Here is a 21756-nt window from a genome sequence, read left to right as displayed (position 1 = left end):
TAGAAAAAAAAAGAACAAAAAACAAGGTATACATTGAGTGTCAAAACAAAGACCATGAAAGCACAATGACCATGAAAGCACTGATTCCACTGACACTTGGAAAAGTGAACTGCAAAAATATGCAGAAGGACTCCATTGATTAAGAAATGGTGAAACAAAACTAGATATGGACAGTGTATAATTCAAGTTTCTACAAATTTGCATGAAGTTCCCCCCGAGACTCCTTTTCTCCAGACTCCAGCTCTCTCAATGGCTCAGGTTGTCTGAGAGTGTTTTTAAGAAATGCAACCTAGAGTGCTTTATATTTTTAAATAAAGCATTTTTTAAAAATCAACAAAATTTCTGTATAAAATTTAAGGTGCTAGAAAAATTAGAGACAACAGACTGACCAAAGATGGCAAGATCACTCTGAAAGGTAATGCAGAACTGTTCATTCAGCATTAGCTGAAATCTCCCTCTGGCTGACTGAGGAGGGCAAACAAGAAAAGAGATGTGATATGAGTGGCACAATTTGAACACAGATCAGTGCTGGGCATGAAGTGGAAGGGAGAAATGGGAAGGGAGCACAAATTCAGGATCTGACAGATAAACAGACCGAATCAATTTGTCTTTTAGATCAAGTCTCCTGTGCTTGTGTGCCTTTGAGAAAACCAATAAGCCAATGGCAAGTGGAAAGCACTGGTTTGAGCTAATATTTAGAACCTGGGTAGTGACAAGAAAGGCAAATTTGATCAATAGTAGAAAGGAAAGAAAGATCATTTTTAGGATATACACAGAAAAACATTAAAAATAAATATTATGTTGGCAAAAGAATACAGACAAATTCATCACCTTTAAGACTATTACCTGTTTTCTGAGATGCAGGGTATTTGGATGATGGAGGGTCCAAATTAACTCTGGCTGAAGATAACACTGGAATAGAGAACTCTTTAGGAACTTCAAAGACGTGTTTTATGCTCACTTCTACGCTGTAATCCACGTGCTTCAGCTCGGAGGGGTGCCTGCGAGGCTTCAGAAGCGCACGTCTCTGCAAGTGAAGCAATAATGTACACAGCTGAGACATAAATTACATTTTCAGGTTGAGAATTGCAAAATTTTCTAAATTTTTTAGAATTGAGCTCAATTCTAAAACTGAATCGGGAATTAAGAAACTTACATAGCAATTTTGAGTGATACTTCCAAATAAAAACTGACTTGTAAGATATTTTTAGACATCATGCATCTGTAACATTTGTTTAAGAATAATGCATTTGGAAATTTACAGTAAAACCATAGCCTACCCAGAAATAATCTCTGCTAGCCTTCATGCATATGCAGGAAAGGCAAGAATAGGAGAAAAAAACCCATGAAAAATATTTTGTATCAGTGGTAGCAAGGTGCTTCTTCTCCTACTTCATAAAGTTTCTGAAGCATGAAAAAGAAAAGTTATTTTGCTTTTTGGCAAGGGATAACTATTAGCTAACTGATATTTTAATGCTGAAAATATATTTTAGAAATATGGGCATTTAGAATCAATTCTAGAGACAAGTCATCTCCTCCTCTTGGTAAAAAGATTGCCATTGCTAATCAACAGCAGGAAACATATTAGAAAAGGATTAGCACAGTATATTAAAGCAAGCTCAATAAGGCATCTGAACCTCTTAATGAACTTCATTTGACTCCTGTAGGATAACATTACAAAAATACTGCAATGATTTAATACACTACTTGCTCAAAATTGCCGTTTTCAATGCAATAACACATTACAATTGCAATGCTCAAGAGTAATTGTAAGCTGAACACATTTTAAACCGAATAATGTCTTTTTTACAAACAAGGCTTTGAATTAATGACTGCTGTGAAGTATCTTGAAGCAAATCTAGGGCAGAGATAAATATGGGAAATAATCACGTTTTGCTAAGAGAACTGGTTTATTCTCAAAGTCTTTTGCTGTAAAACACTGCCAGGACTGCAGGTATCAAAGTACATATTTCAGTAGGCCAAGGAATGCAAATCCATTCAGGGAATTAAAAAACTCAATGTAAAAGGAAAAACAATTGTTCATAAAGATCACCATTAGGTGTAAGATGGTCAAATTACTGTTTAAACCAACTAGACTTGGGTTATGCATTGGATTGGTGGTGAGGTTTTTTTGTTTTGCTTTTTTTCCCCCGTTTTAATACAAATCTCACATTCCCTTGCTTGCTTTAGAAAGCAGATCCACACTCTGACATTGCTTTGTTTTGATCATTAATCTACCCTTCCATAGTGTCAATACAGTGTTAAACAAAAAGTACATATGGACTTTGGGAACCTGTTAAGATTTAGCTGTTAATACAGGTTTCTTGGCACAATAAATATAGAAACAGATAATTCTTCAAAATTCTTGCTCTGTGAAGAGCAGCTGGACAGATGTATTTGACTAAAAAATTCACATCAAACCAAATTCTTAGGATATGTCTTGTACTACTGTATTTGCACAACCTCGTGCAAATATAATTTACAGAAGGAACAGGAAAAATTGTTATGTGAATTGAGAATCTGAGCTCACTATTCACTCATTTCTATCATACAGGACTGGAGTCTGACATTACTCCCTCTCAAATTCACACAAAATTAATTAAAAAATCAGTAAGTACAAATAATTCAATTGCCATATTAATTGCAAGTTCCACTTCTCTCTGATAGGAATGAAATGCCAGAACACTTTGCAGTGGAAAAAAAATTCATTCTAACTTGTAATGGGAGGTTCCTAACCAAAAGAATTACATACTTTTACCAGTTTAAATTTGACTTGATCTTCTGCATAATCAAATATAAATTTATACCTACAAATGATTTTCATAACTAGACTATTTTCCAACACTGAAATAAAAATCCAACATGATTACACAGTTTTGTTAAATTTTAATTGACAATATAATTGTAAAATGACCTTTCCTGGAGCACTGAACACATTTGAATTATAATTATCTTGAAGAAATGTCCTATTATTTAAAAACTCACTGAAAGACTTTTTTTAAGATACTTGTTCATGTTATCTCATTTTTAAATATAGGTTAGGAAAAAATCCAGTTGGTTAGTATTACATAATCTATGAGCATTTCAAATATTTCCTGGCACCTTGTAAACAAGTAAAGGATGAAAACATTTTTAATGAGAGACTTAGTGGAAAAAGAAAATTCTGCAAACATACACAAGACTAAACTTTGCTGCCTCATAGGCTAACATTTCCAAGAGAAAATGCCAACACAATTCAGATGAATGTTGCAACTGCTCCAATTTTTAACATCTTTGTGGGCAGTGAGAGTTAAATAGAATTTAATATTTTCTAACTCTCATGTTCAGTGCAGATCTAAGGCCTCTCTACTGCAAAAAGAGACATATTCCAAGCACTTTTAATTCATCAACCTGATGTTTCATGATATTCCAAGTGTGGAAGTCTTATTACCAGCTAGTAGTATTTGCATTCAGTTCCTAGGATTAATTATTTTCTTAGAATATTTTTTTGAAAATTAATGGAGGGTATATAAAGCATCAGAATTAAACTTGATCTTGAAAGTTTCAAGGAATTTTTTTATTTTCCAAGGTATTTTCTCAGATGTGCCACCTGCACTTTCTATGTGTGTAGGGTGGCAGATTCTGTTACAGGGTTCTGAGGCAGCTCTCTCCTTCCTTGCATATAATGGTTCTTCAAATCCTAATTTAGCACCATTTCTTCCTTCCAGAAATTAACTTCTAAAACTGCTTCTCATGAATAAAGAAATTTATTATCTTGGTCTCTCAGAACCCTGGTGATCAATCGTGTTTGCCACCTCCCTTAATCCCATATCAAAAGATAAGTGATGTAATAGAGAAGAAATTGGTCTCACTTGTAAATTCAGCATATTGAAATCTGACCACAGGTCCTTTTCTGAAAAGTTCATCCCCACTCAAATGTATCTAATGCAATTTTTTATTTCCAGTGCCTTCTCAAGGACACCATGATTCTTCCTTCAAAAAAAACCCACACCAGTTTTTAAAAGAAGCAGATTTTTTACACTGAGCTTACAAATTTCCATAATCACACAGGAGAACACAAAACATCTTTCATAACCCCTGGGTGCCTATGAAGAGCACAGCTCTGAAGATCCCAGCTGGACAGGTGGAGGATGAGACTTTGCCACGTTAGCTGAACAGCAGAAGCCACAGCCCCAAGTGCACAAGGTCCCCATTCATTTTTCCTTGATCAAAACTCAAACTCACCAACACCACTATGGTGTGCTAAGATAAAAACCCTCCATGTGTACTAAGATAAAAACACTCCATGTGTACTAAGATAAAAACCCTCCACGTTGCTCAGTCCCATGGACAGTAGGATAGAAAGGAAATGCACAATGTCCTAACATCTGGAATATGGCAAACGTGGTGTCCACTCTCAGATGAGACATGTTCAAAAGGAAGCAAAACAGGGCCTAAGTAAATACTTTTTACAGTTTAACAGTGAGGGCACACCTGGACACAGCAGAGAGTTAAAGCTTTAGCTCTGGGATTCTTGTGCAAGAGGACTTTTCCCATCATAATGTCTGGTTATACAAGGAGATTATTGGCATCTATGAAGAAAAAGTCCTGTATCTAGCAATTGGTTCTAAAACTAGGCAAGTTATTTTGTGTCTCACTTCACTGACTGCAGCATCCTCTCCTTCACGGTCCCAAGTAAATGAATTCCTCATATTGTTATTTCTTTTTAATTCACTTTCCTCTATTTACTACATTTAGCAACTTCAGTCTAAACATGTTCTTCCCCCACAGTCTCTTATCTTTTTTCCAATACTCTCTTCCTTCCCTTGTTATCTGTGTTCACCTAAATATCCTCCTTTCAGCTTCCTCTTATTCATCATTACTAATTATTCACAAAACAGCCTTTGTTAATTATTCACTATAATGCCAAATCCAACCTTAACGGTGTCCGAAAGCTCCTATATTATCTTATACTACCTTTACTACTACCCAAAATTGTTTTAGGTGGAATTAAAGTAAAGAAACACTCAGGAGGTGAGAAAGTAACACAATTTTATGGGAAAAAGATTTAAAAATCATTATTTGTTACTAATTCTAATAATTCAAACAATCAAAATAGATCTTTGTTCCTTATGGCAACAAAAAGAAAGAGTAAAAACATAGTAAAGAAGTACCTAGGACTTTTAGCTGTATAGATGGGTCAAATAAAAAATTAAACCCCTAGTTACTGATTATGGATATCCAGTTTGACTCCAAAAACACAGCCCACCTTTACTACTGTATTCTATGTGACTTAAGTAAACATGACTAAAATTTACAGTTTAGAGAGACTGGAAATCATGCAATTATTTAGTTATTTATTCTTCAACTTGACAGGTAAAAAATGGACCAAGTAGTACTAATAGTAGTGTATTTTCCCTTCTGTCCATCCATTGTCTAACATGATTCTACCTGCAGGAAGCAAGTAGAAAGGCGGAATAGAAATCCAAAAGAAAACAACAGATTTCCAAAGATTCTGGATTTATCTCTAACCTACAGCATCAGCCCCAAAGGATTTTGTGAGCCCAAATAATTCATTGAACCGTGGGTGCTGTAGATTGGCTTTTTTTCTTTTTTGCCTGGTTTGTTTTTTTTTTTGTTTGTTTGTTTTTTTTTTTTTTTTTTTTTTTTGGTGGGGAAAGGGTAGAATTTAGACCACCTAAAACCATAATTCAACTCCAATTTTCACTGCAGAACACCAACCCCCCTCAAAAAAGTTTTCTCCAGTTAATGCAACCAGAATTTCTATGTTATCACCTTTAAAGAGATAGTTGGCAAGAATGTATTACAAGAAGTTTTTAAGAATATGTTTCATATTTTAGTTTGCATAGTGGATATTGAGATTTTTTTAATGTATAACCTCTTTTCTATGCCAGTAGTAGAACTTCTCCCCTGTATTTTTCATAAGCAAGTATAAGACTTTGTTTACATGAAAAAATACTTCTTTCTCCACATTAGTTTCATTTCTCACATGATAATTCATTCAGTGCTAGTATCCACCAGTATGTGTTTTACAAGGTAATTAAGCTAATTACCCTCCAGTTTTCCACAATAAACGTGGTTTTAGAACTCATATTTCATTTTAGCATATCTAGTGGTGCAAGGAGTGTTGCTATCATCTTCAGTCTTGATCCAATCCACAGCTTCAGAGCAGTTAGACTTTTCATCAAGTATTTGAAAAGTTACTGTGATACTAAGGAACTTGAAATATGAAAACTCAATAAAAGGTTACCACAGCAGTGGATTAGCCATAATCCCAAAGGAGACTACTTGAGTCTGGATGACATGATTACAATTGTTGTCCCACTCCAAACACACAACATATTAAAGTTACAATGTAATTTCCCCTCATTTTGTTTGCTTTCTATTACTTTTCAAACAAAAGGTATAAATTTGGGAACATCACATCACAAGGGAAAATTCTTTTACTTGGGGAACTGTCCAACTGGAAAACTGGAATAACATTGCTGCCCAGCAATTGGTCTGAGGCCAGGCACCATCAGGGCACAAGGGAAATTAAAACCCAGAGTGAGGCTCTCATCCTCTGAAGGCTATACTAGAATTCTTCATGAGGAAAAGCCTTCTTTATTTGGCAATATCATTATTATAAATTTATTCACAACTAATAACTGATTGTTTAATGGACTACCTTGGGAGGACTTTCTGTTTCTAGATGTTGAAATCTTAGGAAAATATGTATAGGTTGGAATGATGCATAAGAGGCACATCTTATTAGAAAAAGTTGTGGCTTTTCAAAACTATTTTGCATTGATTGCAAGACAAAGAGAAGTCTCTTTCATTTATTCTCAAGTTTTATTGGTTTGGGAAAAAAAAATCAATTTCTTACAAAAATATCCATAATGAAGGTTACTAATACAGATATCTTTTACATGGAATATGAAAGCTTTTTTAATCAACAGGTATTTTTCAGAAGTAAATTGTTAGTACTTTTCTTAACTGCAGTCAAGTTTTCTTAAAGGAAGGACACCATAATAGCATGGGGTGACAAAGTAGCTTAAGAATGAACATGTAAAATATTGCAGTGTCTGAGGGGGAATTGAGATCAGTAACTGTCAGATTACAGATATGTGAAAAAAATATAACTTCTATTACCTGAAACATAAAAACAAGTCAGTCCTACAAATCAAGGACAACTAAATTTAATTGCAGCACCAGATGATTGTGTTTCTCACCTCTACTCTGGAGAGCCCCAACAACGCCGTCGCGACTCGAACGCTGCTGCTCTGCAGGGTCCCAGTCATCAATCTCCTCTCGTACTCCACAGCTGACATCTGCTGCTGTGCAGCCAGAGCCAGGGCCCTCTCTCTTGGCTCATTGACCAATGGAATCTTCAGATTCTCCTCCAGAGTCTGACCAAGTCCACATTTCAAATATAAAACTGGTTGTGCTGTGCATTCATCTGTTAAAAAAAAAAAACCAAAGAAATGAAAGAGCAAAACAAAACCACACACCACATTTATCAGCTGGTGGAACTGCAGAGAGTATTTAAAATTTCTAATCTCTAAAGAAAATAAGAATACAAAATTCCTTCAAAGTTTAGTTCCATGCTATTTACCTAGTACATGCCATTTATTACCTATAATACTTTATTTTTCAACATAATAGGGAAGTAAAAATTAACAGACTGAAATGCAACACAAAATTTAGCTAATAGGGCTAAGAAATAGCTAATAACTTAGCTAATAAAAAAATCCCAGACTTTAGTGTTACTACCATTATGTCAGTATTAAAAGTTCACCAAAGTCTTTCTGCTACCATGCTTTCACCCCTCTAGATATGTTTCATCTCCTCTAAAAGAAACCACCAGAAATTATTTCAAGAAGCAGTTGAAAATTATTTCAAGTGTCAAGTCTGTTTCACTGTTTCTGAAATATGCCTGACGGGAGCTTATCCCTCACTGTTTAGAGACAAAAGCATTGGAATATCACATCACTGCACACAAAACTCATGTTCTAGACTAGAAAAATTCTAGATAAAGATGGCTTGTCCTGGTTCATATGGCTAGCAAACTATATTTAGAAGAAGAAAATAAGAAAAATTATGAAAAAGTATTTATGTAGACTATGTTAAAAGCAATACAAGATGAAGATCACCAACAACCAGCTGATGCTCTGAAGAAAATGGACTGGAAAACATTAGAAGAAATACCACATATATTCATTATAATGTATTTTTTACTCTTCATTATAAACAACTTCTTTTTTTGTACTACATGTATTTAATAATTTAAGAAAAATCCATAGAATTAAAAGGATATTAAAAAAATTATTTGCTGTATTTTACTCTTCTCCCTTCTATTCACTGTACCTTCTGAGGTAGCATGCAAAACATTTGGACTATCCAAGATAGGCAATTCTGAAGCCAGAGGTAAATCCCCTGATCCCTCAATCAGGTATACAAATTCTCCAATCTGAAACACAAGGACACACATCCACACACTTCAGGGTGCAACTCATGAAGAACAGAAGGCAAAGTATTACAACTAATAGCAAAGATATCCTAGTAACATCTAAGATCTGACCTGAGCAATCATTTACATATTCAGGAGAACAGGAATTCAAACCATAGAATAGAATTTCAAACCATGCTGTGATAATAAAGTAACTTTAATTGATAATATTAAATCTGAAAAGTCAAAAAATTTCAAAAAGCAGAATCTTTTCTAACTCCTCTTATAATTTAACTGAATAAGGGTACCCTAACCCATAAATACAGGAAAAATTTGAATTCTAACTATCTGCTACAGTTACATATAATTAAAGATGCTCATGAGCAACCTTCATTGCTCTTCACCATTTGGAATTTTTTTTAGTAAAAATGTTTACAATAGTTTTGAGCCAGAAATATTTCTCTAGAAAGCACACAAAAAAAAAAAAAAGAAGTCAAGGCAGGTTAGCATCATGTGCAAATTCTCCTTTAAAAAAATAAAGTTAGTAAATCTTAATTATTTCATTGAAAATGGAAAATCTACAGAAGATTGAAAGTAAATATAAACATGACCTAGAACAAGGAAAGACATTCATTTTTCATAGAGGAAAGGATAACTAGCCAAGAAATAACAGTTTGAATTATAGATGGAATGAAAAAAATAAGGCACAAATGAAAGACAGAAAAGTATTTTTGAAGAAAAGGAAACTCACTGAAAGTACTCCAGATTTAAGTCCACAATCAGAATGGAACAAACTAAAAAGATTTCTAAGCTAGGTACCATATACCTATGTGAACTAGGCAGGAGATTTAACATATATACTGCATATATTGCTTTGATAATTTCTTTGTGTTTACCACAAATTTTTTTCAGACAATTTTAGCTTCTCCTGATTGCAAGATAAAGAATTAAATGCCTCTGCAACAACTGATACAGTTTGCACATTCAGTCTCTCTTTCTTTCCATAAACCATATTCTATAAAACTCTGCCCTAAAAACACATGTTCAGTCTTTTATTCTTCATTCCAGATATGAAGGAAATAATTTATTTCTATAATTTAGTGCATCTGCCAACCAACACAATCTTTTCCTTTTAATATTGCTCAATAGCATAAGAAAACCCTATTTCCTTTGCCTTCATTTGTAGTTTCATCAGATATTTATGTTAAGGCTGAAAACACTGCAATTATATTTCTGACCCTGCAGAAGGAAAACTATTCAACTTTGATGGTATTTTCTTCCCTTCTTGATTCAAGAGCTCACACAAATCTTCCTTGAGAAGGATTAAAGAAACCTCCAGCAAAATTGGATTCTCACACACAAACAGCCACTCCTGGGAACCAATTTAAACAGGAATTATTCCTGTTTGACACAGTGATTTGGCTCCATAAGGGCCCTTAACAAGCTCAAAGCACACACAACTGATTTTAGGAAGGTGCTGGTGGCTGGGATGCCATTCTGCTATCAGCTACTTTTCCTGTCCTTGCTGAAATCAATATGCTTATAGGAAGGAACAAAATTCCCCAATTTCCTCTTTGCTTTGAAGAATTCTGGGGTTTTGATCTTCACAGAATGCAAATCCTGTTTTCTTTCCACTGAGCTTTTTTCCTGATGTTTTGGAACAGAATGGGGATTTCACTGAACTTGGAGAGTTTAGCTTTTATGCCCATGGTTCTAATGATTTATATTTCCATTTTCCATCAGCTGCAAACAGGACAGCATCAGCATTGTGCAGGGGTTACTGTTAATGAAAATAGCTAATAAAAGAGCTGTTGAACTTTCTATCCAATCCCATTGCTATCTGATGTTCTAAAAGAATGTAGGGCTACTAGAAGTTTGTAGTTGCCTGTGCAAGCCAGTAAGTAAGAGCAACAGATAGCAGAGTGTCCTTTCAATAAAAAATTTACTTTTATACTACTTAGCTGTAAAAGTCTGGATTGACACTCTTAAACTATGATTTAATAAATTATTATCATCAAAAATTCCACATTGTTCATGTAAGTAAGAGCAACAGATAGCAAAGTGTTCTTTCAATAAACAATTTACTTCTATACTAGACACTTAGCTGTAAAAGTCTGGACTGACACTCTTAAACTATGACTTAATAAATTATTATCATTAAAAATTCCACATTGTTCACATTTAAATTACCTCCCAGAAACAAAGATATATTTATTAAAAAGCAACACAATTATGTTTAACAATATTTAATATTTTCTATGAAAATATCTATGCTAATAGTCTGGAAAATATCTGTTTCAATTTTTTCCTAAAGAACAATGAAATACTGAAACAAATCCTTGCTGAATAGCTTGTGCTGTCATTTCAAGCCTTAGGAAAGTTAACATGAAGACTATTTCAAAATAAGGAACATCCTTGAGGCCAGAAGCCTTGAATCAGTGTATCCTCTTGCTGTTATTACAGGTATATAGCTGCTGCAGTGATGGATAGGATTCCCAATCAGATCCAAGTATAGTGATTTAAATCTCAATACTTCATTGATTGTAATGAAGGAGCAGACCTACTCTGATTACTGTTTTGGTCTATTTGTCAAAAAGGGTAGGAAAGGTAGGCAGGAAAAAAATCACAGCAATGCTAAATTAAATTATTTATCAGATTTTATATATAGCACAAGTCCATATTTGAATGATACAAGACTCCTCATTGTGTAAAGTCATTTGATCATCATACAGCATGCTGGCTGCACTTTGTCAGTTAGATAATGGCATGACTGAATTATTGCAGCCATATACAAAATATTTAAGAAAGCCAAATTCTTCCTGTGCCATTACTATACAGCCCTAAAATCATGTTAGTTATCTTGCAGTTTCATCTTTCCCAAGGAGATTTAATACAATTCCTCACAAATTATGCAATTAAGTAGATGGAGCTAATTTTTCTAACCTGAGCTTCTGCATATCAAAAATTTTGCCCTTTGAGGAGCCTTTCAATGCATCACACCTACTCAACTAAGCTGGAAGGACCAGGTGATCCAGAAAAAGTTACCATACAGGACTTAACAGCAGCTTCTCTGAGGCATTAATGCTTCCTGCTGTGAAAAGGCCAACTGAACCTTTGTTATGAACAGTGACTAGTTGCTGGGTGTCTAAATTTACTTCTACATCACCACTGAAGGCAACACTGGGACTGTCAGAAATGTACTTTTCCCTTTCCACCTGAAATATGACCATCCTACAGCTCTGCCCACATCTCTTAGATTAACACTCTTTCCTTAACATGTCTAAATTTCCCTTCTCTTCACTATATTACTCAGCTTTCAGGCTCTATTCCTTGTGTAGCATGAGCCTACTCTTCTCAGACAGGGTGTGAACTTCTGCTTCTAATAAACATACAACAAACAGGTAAATTGACAATAGCAGAGATTTAAAGGTATTAAATAATAACAGGTGAAAGGAGATTCTTGTCAGATTTACTCCCAGAGAGAGCAGTAGGCCAGGTTTTTCCTTGTCTAGAGACTGCATCTGGATATTTCATTGAATTAAACTGATGGGCCTAAAATTCCTTTATGAATGTACAGCTGTTGATGTGTATTTCTTCCTTAATAATTTCTCTCATTGATTGATGCTGAGCACTGGATTGATTTTCCACTGAACCATCCACAAAGATTGCTAACCTCTGGCATGGCAACTCTTTGTGGGTGATTCCCAGCTGCCAATAAAGTGTGAACTCACTATTTCAATGTGAATTCAACAGAAATCCCTCTTCTATCTCAGCTAGTTTTCAAGAAAATCAAGAGAACTGTACACTCTTTAAGACATCCAGTCATATAGTTTGTTTTCTTTATAAATAGCTAGTATTTTCAAACACTGGACAGAGTCAGAAATACAGACTTGGGCATCATTGTATAAGTCTTATTTTCCTTTATGAACAAGATAAAAAAATCAAGCTGGCCATGTGGCATAGCCAAAGTCATGCTTAAGCAATAAAAAATCCCATCAAACACACAAACACCAGACAATAGCAGAAGTTCCATGTTCTACAGAAGGTAAAAATAGGGAAGCTGAAAATGTGCAGGAGGAAAAGTAATTTGGGTTTAGATGCATTGTTACAAATCATCAAAATGTGGCAGAGAGAAAGGCAGAGGGACCTAATTGGATGGAGGGGAAGCTGAACCACAGAGGCATTGTCAGGAAAGTAAGAAGCAGAATCCAAGCCTTGAGATCAGCCACACATAAAAGAAGATTATAGAAACAACAGGGTTGTGAAAAACATTGACAGCCAGAGACAGAACACAACAGACAGGTTAAAGAGGTGAAAAGATGGACTAAACACACAGAAATAAGATTGTAACCACTGAGATAAAGGATTACAGTAACATCAAAAAGCTGGATTGCGAGGTTTGAGGTTCTGAAATTTGATCAAATCAGATCTTGGTGATTTGATTGAATTTCAATTAAGTATATAGGGCAAAATCCAGGCTACATGAGTCAAGAGAGACTGAAAGGTTGTTGGAGTCAGTATTCATGTACAGTCTTTTCTGAATGGAACTCTGATTAAGAGAAAAATTTAAAAAGAGATAGCAAGGAAAATTATTATTCTACTTTGACAGCATACCCTAAATACAAGGATGAATACATGGAGAAGTACAGAACAGTAAAGTCCTTATCCATTCCCTGCCTGTGCATTGTTCTTGCACCCACGTCAAGACAAATTATTTAAATTTCTTTTCTTTTTTTTCTGAAGCTCAGATGCGTAGAAAAGCCACCAAAATAACATTCCCTGCAGCATTACTTTTTATTACTTAGTGGTTTTAAAGTGAAAAGTTGCCTGCAGCATTTCATATGATTCTAATTATGTATAAAAGAACAATAAACTGTTGCACTTGATCAGGACCCCCAAGTCCCTTTTCACAGCACTGCTCTCATTTTCCCTATTCATGCACAATTGGCAAAAGTCCTGGTTCTTACCTGACATGATAAAAACAAAACACACACTTTATTCTTACCTTTTCATTAAACAGAATGAGAGTGCAGTAACGCTTTTCCTGATAAAAGGGAAGAAAGTGAATATCTAAGGCTGCAGAATCTTTCCCTCTCAAGAACAGGTTTTCCACTGGACTGAAGAACTCATGCAGGAGGCCAGATTGATCAGCTGTTAAAATAAATTTAAGTGGATGTTTACATACAACAGCACAGGCTGTAAAATAAAGTAGCTGCATGAGTTTAAAAAAAAAGATACTGTATACAGCCTTCTGTAGCAATCAGTATTTAAAGCACACCTGTAATCAATAATCAGTATTTACAGTTCCACTTGTGTAGATGTGCTGCAATATTGCATGCTGTATTATTTAAATATATTTTGCTAATTACCTGTGTTCTTATTCTGTGCACTGAAACAAAACTGGGGAAAATAGACAGTTCTCACCATTAAAAATTCCTTAAGGAGGTACAGCCTCTTAAAAAAAGTCTACTCACATCAGAAGGAAAACTATAAATTACTGCTATTTGAACAAAGAATCTCACTCTCAGAGCAGCAACTATGTCTGACATCTTCTAGAATAGGCAAAACCTAAATACTGGCAACACTGGCTTTCTTTCACTGCTTTGCATAAAAGCATTAGGCTGGGAAAGAACCTTAGGGTTGAATGTGGCAGGCTCTGACTTTCTCACTGTGTGTTTTGCATCTGCTAAGCACATTGTGACACTGACCCTCAAGCTTTCCTGGCTGGCCTTCTAGGCAGGACAGCAAACCTGAGAATATATGTGAAAGTGAAAACAACAGAAACAAGTGAGATCACATAAGAAAATTAAGCCAAACTCTGCCAAATAGATAGAACAGGGATGGCACACCCACAGCTTCTCTGAGTAACCTTCCCCAGGGCCTCACCACCCTCACAGTAAGAATTTCCTCCTCATATCTGATCTAAACCTGCCTTCCTTCAGTTTAATGACATCACCTCTTGTTCTATCCCTACATTCCCTTGTAAAAAGTCCCTCTCCTGCTCTCTTGTAACTCCTCCAGGTACTGGAAAGCCACATAAAGATCACCCTGAAACCTTCTCTTCTCCAGGCTGAATTTTTGACTGTGATGCACAATTTGAGGCCAACATTTTATGAAAACTAAAAATAATATTTACTGAGCATATCCATAAATAATATTTATTGAACATACTTAGATGTCAAAATCTTGCTTCAGTAGATAATCTAATTTTTACTGCAGTAAGACATGAGGTATTGCATAGGTACTTACAGAAAGTCTCTTTCTTTGAATCTTCAGGCAGTAAACTATTTTTTGAATTTAATATGTTACTTTCAAAACTAAAAGGAAAAAAAAAAAAATTAAAACAATATTCTAAAGCTGGACATTTTTATTACCAATAGGTAGCTTAGTTCCCCTTTTTATGAATAAACACCAGAAAAGCAAATGTTATCAATAAAAAAAAAAAAAAAAAAAAAAAAACACCAAAATAGACCACGACATTTTGGAACCATTTTCCAACCAATAATTATTAAAAATCACCCTATCCACTTGAGGTGGCTACAGGAATCACCTATATTAAATAACATTGCAGTTAATTGTTCAAAAGAAACCTAATGTAATCAAGGCTTTGTCTAAGAAAGGTGAAAGGGATGAGTCTTAACCTAATCACTTGAACTCTGCTCATTACAATATTGCTTTTCAAGTGTATTTAAAAAAAACAGATATACTCAAAAAAAACCAGTTTCAAACAAAATCTCCTTTGAACTTCCACCCTCCCAAAGCAAACTGTGCTCCTCACCATAATATTTTCTTAATGTGACTCTATGTAGTTTTCTATTCTTCTTCACAAGTAACTCCCACCATTGTTGACAGGTGTTAAGATTGTGCAGTTACACTTATGGAAGGAGAATTTTGCTTAATTTAAGACATGCACAGAGCTCATAGATGCTGAAAACAATACTGTAATGTATCAAAAAATACTGTGAGTTTCAGCTCAAAATTCTAATTTTAAATTAGCCATACATAAAAGTTATTCCCCCCAGAAATAAAATTTGATGAACCAGCATACAGCAAACCATTACTAAATACAATGTTTGATGTTGGGTCTCTCTTAAAATAAATAGTTAATCTTGCTGGGCTAAGAAAAAATCACAGGCTTAAACAAATGAATGTGCAAAACTCTCAGAATTTGTTACCCTGGAGATTTGTTTTAATACCTATACTTAAAAACCATTTTTCAAAAAGGAAAACGATCTCTGAGTATATGCATACAACATACTATTTATACTGTACTTCACAAAAAAGTATCTCACATTAAAAAAAGACTAATTTTATATAAAACATCATTTCTCTCAATGCTTTATCTTTGAATGAAAATGCCAAGTCGTGCTTGCAAAAACAGAGACTACAGCAGAAGAATCACTGTAAAAGTAACAAATAGTTCAACAGCTGTATGAAAAAATAATAATAGTAAACATAATACATTACATTTTTTCACTGGTGAGAATTATACATTGAATAAGTCCTATTTTCAAATCTGAACAACTGAGAAACTCATTAGACTGATTTAACATGGTATTGAACTTCTCTCAGTATCAATTTTTTTCTTACTTCGGTGAACAAAGCACTTGCAGGTAAGTGATGGGAAAAGAAAACAAGACTGTGTTGTGGAAGACATGAACATTGTGTCTCATTCTTCCATAACAAAAAGAAATAGCATCTTGCTCAATAATAAAACTGAAAGGAATAAAGTTCAGAAGGTATAAGAAGCTTGGTTATGTTCAAAGTCTGGTTCAATACATTCTCTTTCAATACACAGAGAAATAAGGAAAAGGATTAGGGAGAAGAGCTTAAAGCTGCCATAAAATAAATCTACACAGCCTGTTCACAGCACCTGAGTCAGGCAAATCCCTGGGACTGGCAGAGAATGTGGAATGAATGGCTCAAAAGCAGCCCTGTGGAGGAGGATTTGGGCATATTGGTAAAAGAAAGATTACAGATGAGCTGTGATGTCCACTCCCAACCCAGGGAGCCAGAGGTGTCCTGGGCTGCATCCAGAGCCCCGTGGGCAGCAGGGCAGGGAGGGGACTCTGCCCCTCTGCTCTGCTCTGCTCTGCTCTGCTGAGACCGCACTGCACTGCAGAGCTGCCTCCAGCTCTGGGGCTGCCAGCACAGGACAGAAGCTGCTAGAGGAGGACACAAAAGTGGTCAGAGGGCTGGAGCACTTCTCCCATGAAGATATCCTGGAGGAGATAAGGCTCCAGGAAGACCTCATGTGGTCTTTCCTGGAGTTTCCTTTCAGTATTTAAGGCCAGGGCAGAGGGAGCTGGGGGAGGGAAACAAGAACAGCTCATAAGAAAGAGAGAGAGACCAAGGAGCTTCTCCAACAGCCTCTCATTTAGTTTGGGGATTTTTGCTGACAGAGTAAGACAATTTTACCATTCATTGAATGAACAAAAAGGTTAAGATTATGTTACAGGTGAGGATGGGTTAATGAGGGCACCATTCAGTTGCCTGGTTGAGGTGTGAATACTTCCAATTCATTCCTGCTGTGGTTATTCTAACCAGTTCAGATTAAAATCACAGCCTGGATAGGAAGAGAGCTTGAAGATAATCTAATTCCAACCTACTTCCATACTTTTGCACCAGTAAGAGTCTAGTATCTGCTACCTGAGTTGTCAGTTCCAAGATAACACTACACTGGGCTTGCCATGTTATCAGGTGTGCCAAAAACCCAGATCAAAAGGAAAATCATCTCTGCAGTCAACACAGAGAGTGTGCATACATCATCATGGCATATGAGCTATCCATTGGTCATAGTGTGTTTTACTCTTCATGCCAGGCTCCAAACAAGCCAATAACTCTGTTTTCCATCCAACAAATGAACAAATGCTCAGGAAAAAACAAAACAAAACAAAACAAAACCAAAAAAAAAACCCAAACAAACAAAAAAAAACAACAACAAAAAAACCACCACCAACTTTCCTATATGTATTTGGAGAAGAATACACTAGCTTATAGCTCCAGATTCTATATATTATCAAGGAGGGGAAAAAAAATTGCCAGACACCATGAGGAAATCTTAAATTCACAGAGCAGCATCTTAATCGATGAACTTTAGGATATCTAACAAGCAAAGATCTTATTGGAGAGAAGGCCTACAACAAACTGCTTAGAAATGCATTGAAAATACTGAAACATTTGAATACAAAATTCACATCTAAGATAATCACCAGTTTTCACACTTTGGAAAAGTTTGTGACCTCAGAACAAAGACTAGGAGAGAAACTAAAACAAGAGCTGCCTAAAATAGGTACTAAGGCTTAGAGTAGCTGGATTTCTTTGATATCAAATAATACCCTGAATTTTAATGACTCCTGATAACATATTTGTAAACTGTATTTTCTGAAACAACAGGCATTAATGCTGTACCTCAAATTACAAAGAGACACAATTTTTAGATCCTAATTTTTTCTTTATTTTTCCAGTAAGTAAATACAGGTATTCTGCCTAACATAATTCTTTCCTTAGCACATGAAATAGCTTAGAACAAAAAGTGTAAGAATAAAATTCAGAAAATCGAATTTGTTTGGAATTTCTGACATTATCTCCGGTTTTAAAAAAAGGTGTAATTAATTTAACAGTAAGAAGCTATACACAATGCAGGCTTGATTTGAAATTCATTCATTAATTTTTTCCATTTTTTGGTTTAGAATACATTTTTTAATGTAAAAATATTTATCAAAATTCACAGCATGTTTTGCAAATCAATCTGTGCTTTTGCACAGATCCAGATCCAGCCTTATGGACATTATTTCATATGATAATCTGCTTAGTCATGGCCTTAGAATAGGACTATTAGTGAAACACTGGTCTATCTTTACCACTTTCTAGTTTTACAGTAGGAAATTTATGAAGGAAAAGTTAGCTATTAAATGTAACCTTGAACTTTTACAGTCATTTGATACTTTTTTTCCTAATGGATATAATAAAAAAATACCAACGTACTTGAAAGCTATGAGTAATTTTGCATTACACAGAATTTCTGGGCCATGTGGTGTGCTTCTCTCCACCTGGTTTTCCTTCTCCCACAGGGAGCAGACCATGCTGGCACACAGATTCAGACCAAAGATAATAATTGAAGTGTCAAGGGCTTGGAAAAGCACAGAGAAGTGGATAACTTGAGAAAGCCTTGTCCCAGTATACTTAAACCTATGTCAAGTGGATCAAAAAAAAAAAAAAAAAGCACTGTGCTTCTCACCAAACACCATCCAGTTCTGCATGAATAAAGAAGTTTTGCCTGCAGTACTGAAGGATATGGGCTACTGTTAGAGTTTGGGGCTTAGACAGGGCTGTGTCCCAGCAAGGCCATAGCAATTCCTCAGGCTCCAGGGATTGTTCTGACACACTGTCACAGACCCACAGCACAGTGACAGAAGGGTTGGTCTCCTCTCCAGCCTGAATGGCACCACTTTGGGTGCCTGTGACACTGCCCAAGGGGAAAGCTGGGAGGTAAAAGGGCCACCTGCCAGGCAAAGCTTCCCACAGGGAGGTTTAAAGTGGATGTGACAGATCTGGAGGCACAGGATGAGGATGCAGGAGGAGCTCTGAGCCCAGCTGGTCATGCTGGGATGATGAAGTTGTCATGTGCATGCCTTGGTCCTGCCATCAATTGTGTCACAGACACAAATACCCAAAGGGCAAGCCCTGGCTCCCTGGCAGTTTAATGCTGACAGAGCGCTTAGAGAAATTTGCCTCAATTTGTACACAGCATTTTCTGGATTTACCAAAAGAATAAAAAAGATTGAGGGCAAAATCTCCTTACTGATCAGTCATGAAATGTACACACTGCTTTTTGAACACAAATTTCAGAAGTTTGTTCCATTCAAGAAAAAGACCTTCTGAAAGGAGGCATTTAAGTGGCTTCTGTTATCATAGATGACAGAAACATCTAAACATAGAGCAAATCAGTCCTGATAATTTCTAAAGACCTAAGATGCCCTGAAATCAATTTCTGTAAGAATGAGATCTGGATGTGTGGTGAAAATTACAATATTAAGACTGACTGTCTGGTGATAAATTAAGCCGAAATATGCAAGATTATTAAAAAATCCTTTTCTATATCAGCAATTATTATACACTTTTTTAATTTAGTAGAAAGTGTAGTATAAATTACACTTTAGAAAACTATTTCCAGTTAAAATATGTGTGCATTTTTTCTTAACAATAACATGCTCATTATTTTTCCTGCTTTTAATTTTTTTCTTTCTTCTTTTGTAATTTTTTAAAAAGGAATTCAAAAAACAGTCTGCATTTCATGACATAACTGTGGAACATCCCAATAATTACAATTCAACCTACAGTATTGATGAGGTAGAAGTTTATATTTCCCAACAATCCTCGAATCAGTGTTTCAGGATTTTGAATGTTTACATGAGCTTTAAAAATGACACCCAGCTATGGAAAATATTTTAAATTATTAAATAAAGGATTGTTGAATTATTAAAGAATATCTTTTTTAAATCTGTTCATAATTTTTTTGCAGTACTCTTCCCGGTTTCAGTTGGGTAGAATTGATTCTTTTTTCTTAGTAGCTGGCACAGTGCTCTGTTTTAGAATAGGATGAGAATAATAACACTGATATTTTAGTTGCTGCTGAGCAGTGCTTACTCCAAGTCAAGGAATTTCCAGCTTCCCATGCTCTGCAAGGGAGCAGAGCCACAAGAACCTGTGAGGGAGCATGGCCAGGGTGGCTGAGCTGGAGTGGCCAAAGGGACATCACAGAACATCAGGCTCCGCATGAGACCCAGGCAGAGCTGGCCAGGGGGGCCCCACTGCTCAGGGGCTGCTTGGGCATCTTCTGTGGCATTTCCATGTCCTAAACTGGAATTCTTCACAACAGGTAGCACACAGCATGCACAAACAGGTAATATTAATAGAAATGGATGATCCAATATACTCTAGTTAGCAATTGTTGTCTGGAACTTACCTAAACTTCTGCTCTTGCTTTACTTGCCTGGCTTGGTACACCTTCTCTGGGTGGATTAAATGTGTGGATTCCAGCAAGAGTACCCTGGAGCATGATAAGCACAATAATGACTGCATTTTTAACTTGCAGAATGACAATGAAACTCAATTTATTCTAACTTTTAAAGCAGGCTCAATAAAGAAGCTTATTCTTTTCAATTAAAGATACTTTAAAGGTACTTGTTGTGGTTTAACCCCAGTTTTTCTGTAAAAGATCCTCTCCCTTGATATCAAACTAGCATTTCCTAGTGTTATTTGCAAGTAAATAATACACCCCCTGATGAAACACTAGATTGTTCTAAACACTGCAAGCCTGATACAAAGAATTTTAACTTTAGATTACTGATTCAAATGTTGCCCAAATTGATAATGACTTAATGAAATTGTCAAGTAGCTTTTGAATTATATAAAACTAAATTATTTCATCACTTCATTGATAATTTCCAAGGGAGTTATCCAAATCATAAGACTAATTCAGCTTCACTGACCACCTCAAGAACTCAGAAATAAAAGACAGGAGCTAATTAAAGTCATATGATTCCTACACACAAGGCTTGGGGCAGTGGAAACAGTCCTGCTACAGGATTGTTATTGTTAGTGTTATTACTACTTTTTGTATACACCAATCCTATTCTGTGGAGGAAAGAAAAATGCAATTTGCAGTTTCTGCAACATGTATATTCATGTTGCATAAAAAAAAGTTAAAAATATTGTGAAAGATGGTTCTTCCAAATAAATGAATGAGATGAACCAATGCTTAGTTCTAAAGACTAAAGACAAAATATGGAGTCTGATCACATAAACAGATTTTAAATGGGTACAACAATCTATTTCCTTTGTACTAAGGAAAGCAACATTTATAGCTCTGCAGTTGTTGCAGCTATGATGAATACAAATTAAAAATTAGACTAACTGATAATGATGCAAGCCCCAAGGCAAAAGCATTTTTTTCTTTTGCATGCTTAATAACTTAAACAGCAGAATAAAGCAGATTGGGGAAAAATAACCAACTATTAATTAACATGGCTTGTTTCTCTTTGTAATTCTGCTGGACCTCAGCCAAACACAAAAATACAAGCAAGGTTCATGAACTCTGCTTGATTAAAGCTCCAGCTTTACTGCTTACACTGAGACAGATTTCAATTAAGACTTATTTATCTTCTTTATTCATTATGAAAGCTTCCACTTCATAGTGCTTGTAACAATTTTGGGAATGTAAATCCCTATCATTTAACCTCCAGGTTTTACATTTTTAATAAGAAGAAAATAATTATGGAAAAGAGTGGATAAAACAGGATGATCATTAAAGAATTTTCTTTATA

At 35.4% G+C, this 21756-nt stretch overlaps 1 protein-coding gene across 1 annotated transcript in view; it reads right to left on the bottom strand.

Annotated features, from left to right (window-relative positions):
- CFAP47 (cilia and flagella associated protein 47) overlaps positions 1–21756 on the bottom strand; it is a 264229-nt gene that overhangs the window by 156810 nt on the left and 85663 nt on the right. Inside the window, exons 40-45 of the mRNA XM_054628349.2 lie at positions 20397–20480; positions 14678–14745; positions 13434–13579; positions 8347–8449; positions 7212–7438; positions 847–1027 (exon numbers count right to left, since the gene is read on the bottom strand). Coding sequence (XP_054484324.2) covers positions 847–1027; positions 7212–7438; positions 8347–8449; positions 13434–13579; positions 14678–14745; positions 20397–20480 — 809 coding nt within the window. The remainder of the gene's footprint in view (positions 1–846; positions 1028–7211; positions 7439–8346; positions 8450–13433; positions 13580–14677; positions 14746–20396; positions 20481–21756) is intronic.

This window comes from Agelaius phoeniceus, chromosome 2, assembly GCF_051311805.1.
Source record: "Agelaius phoeniceus isolate bAgePho1 chromosome 2, bAgePho1.hap1, whole genome shotgun sequence".
NCBI lineage: Eukaryota > Metazoa > Chordata > Aves > Passeriformes > Icteridae > Agelaius > Agelaius phoeniceus.
The sequence above is the reverse complement of the archived record's forward strand: the minus strand, read 5'-3'. Positions and strand labels throughout refer to the sequence as shown.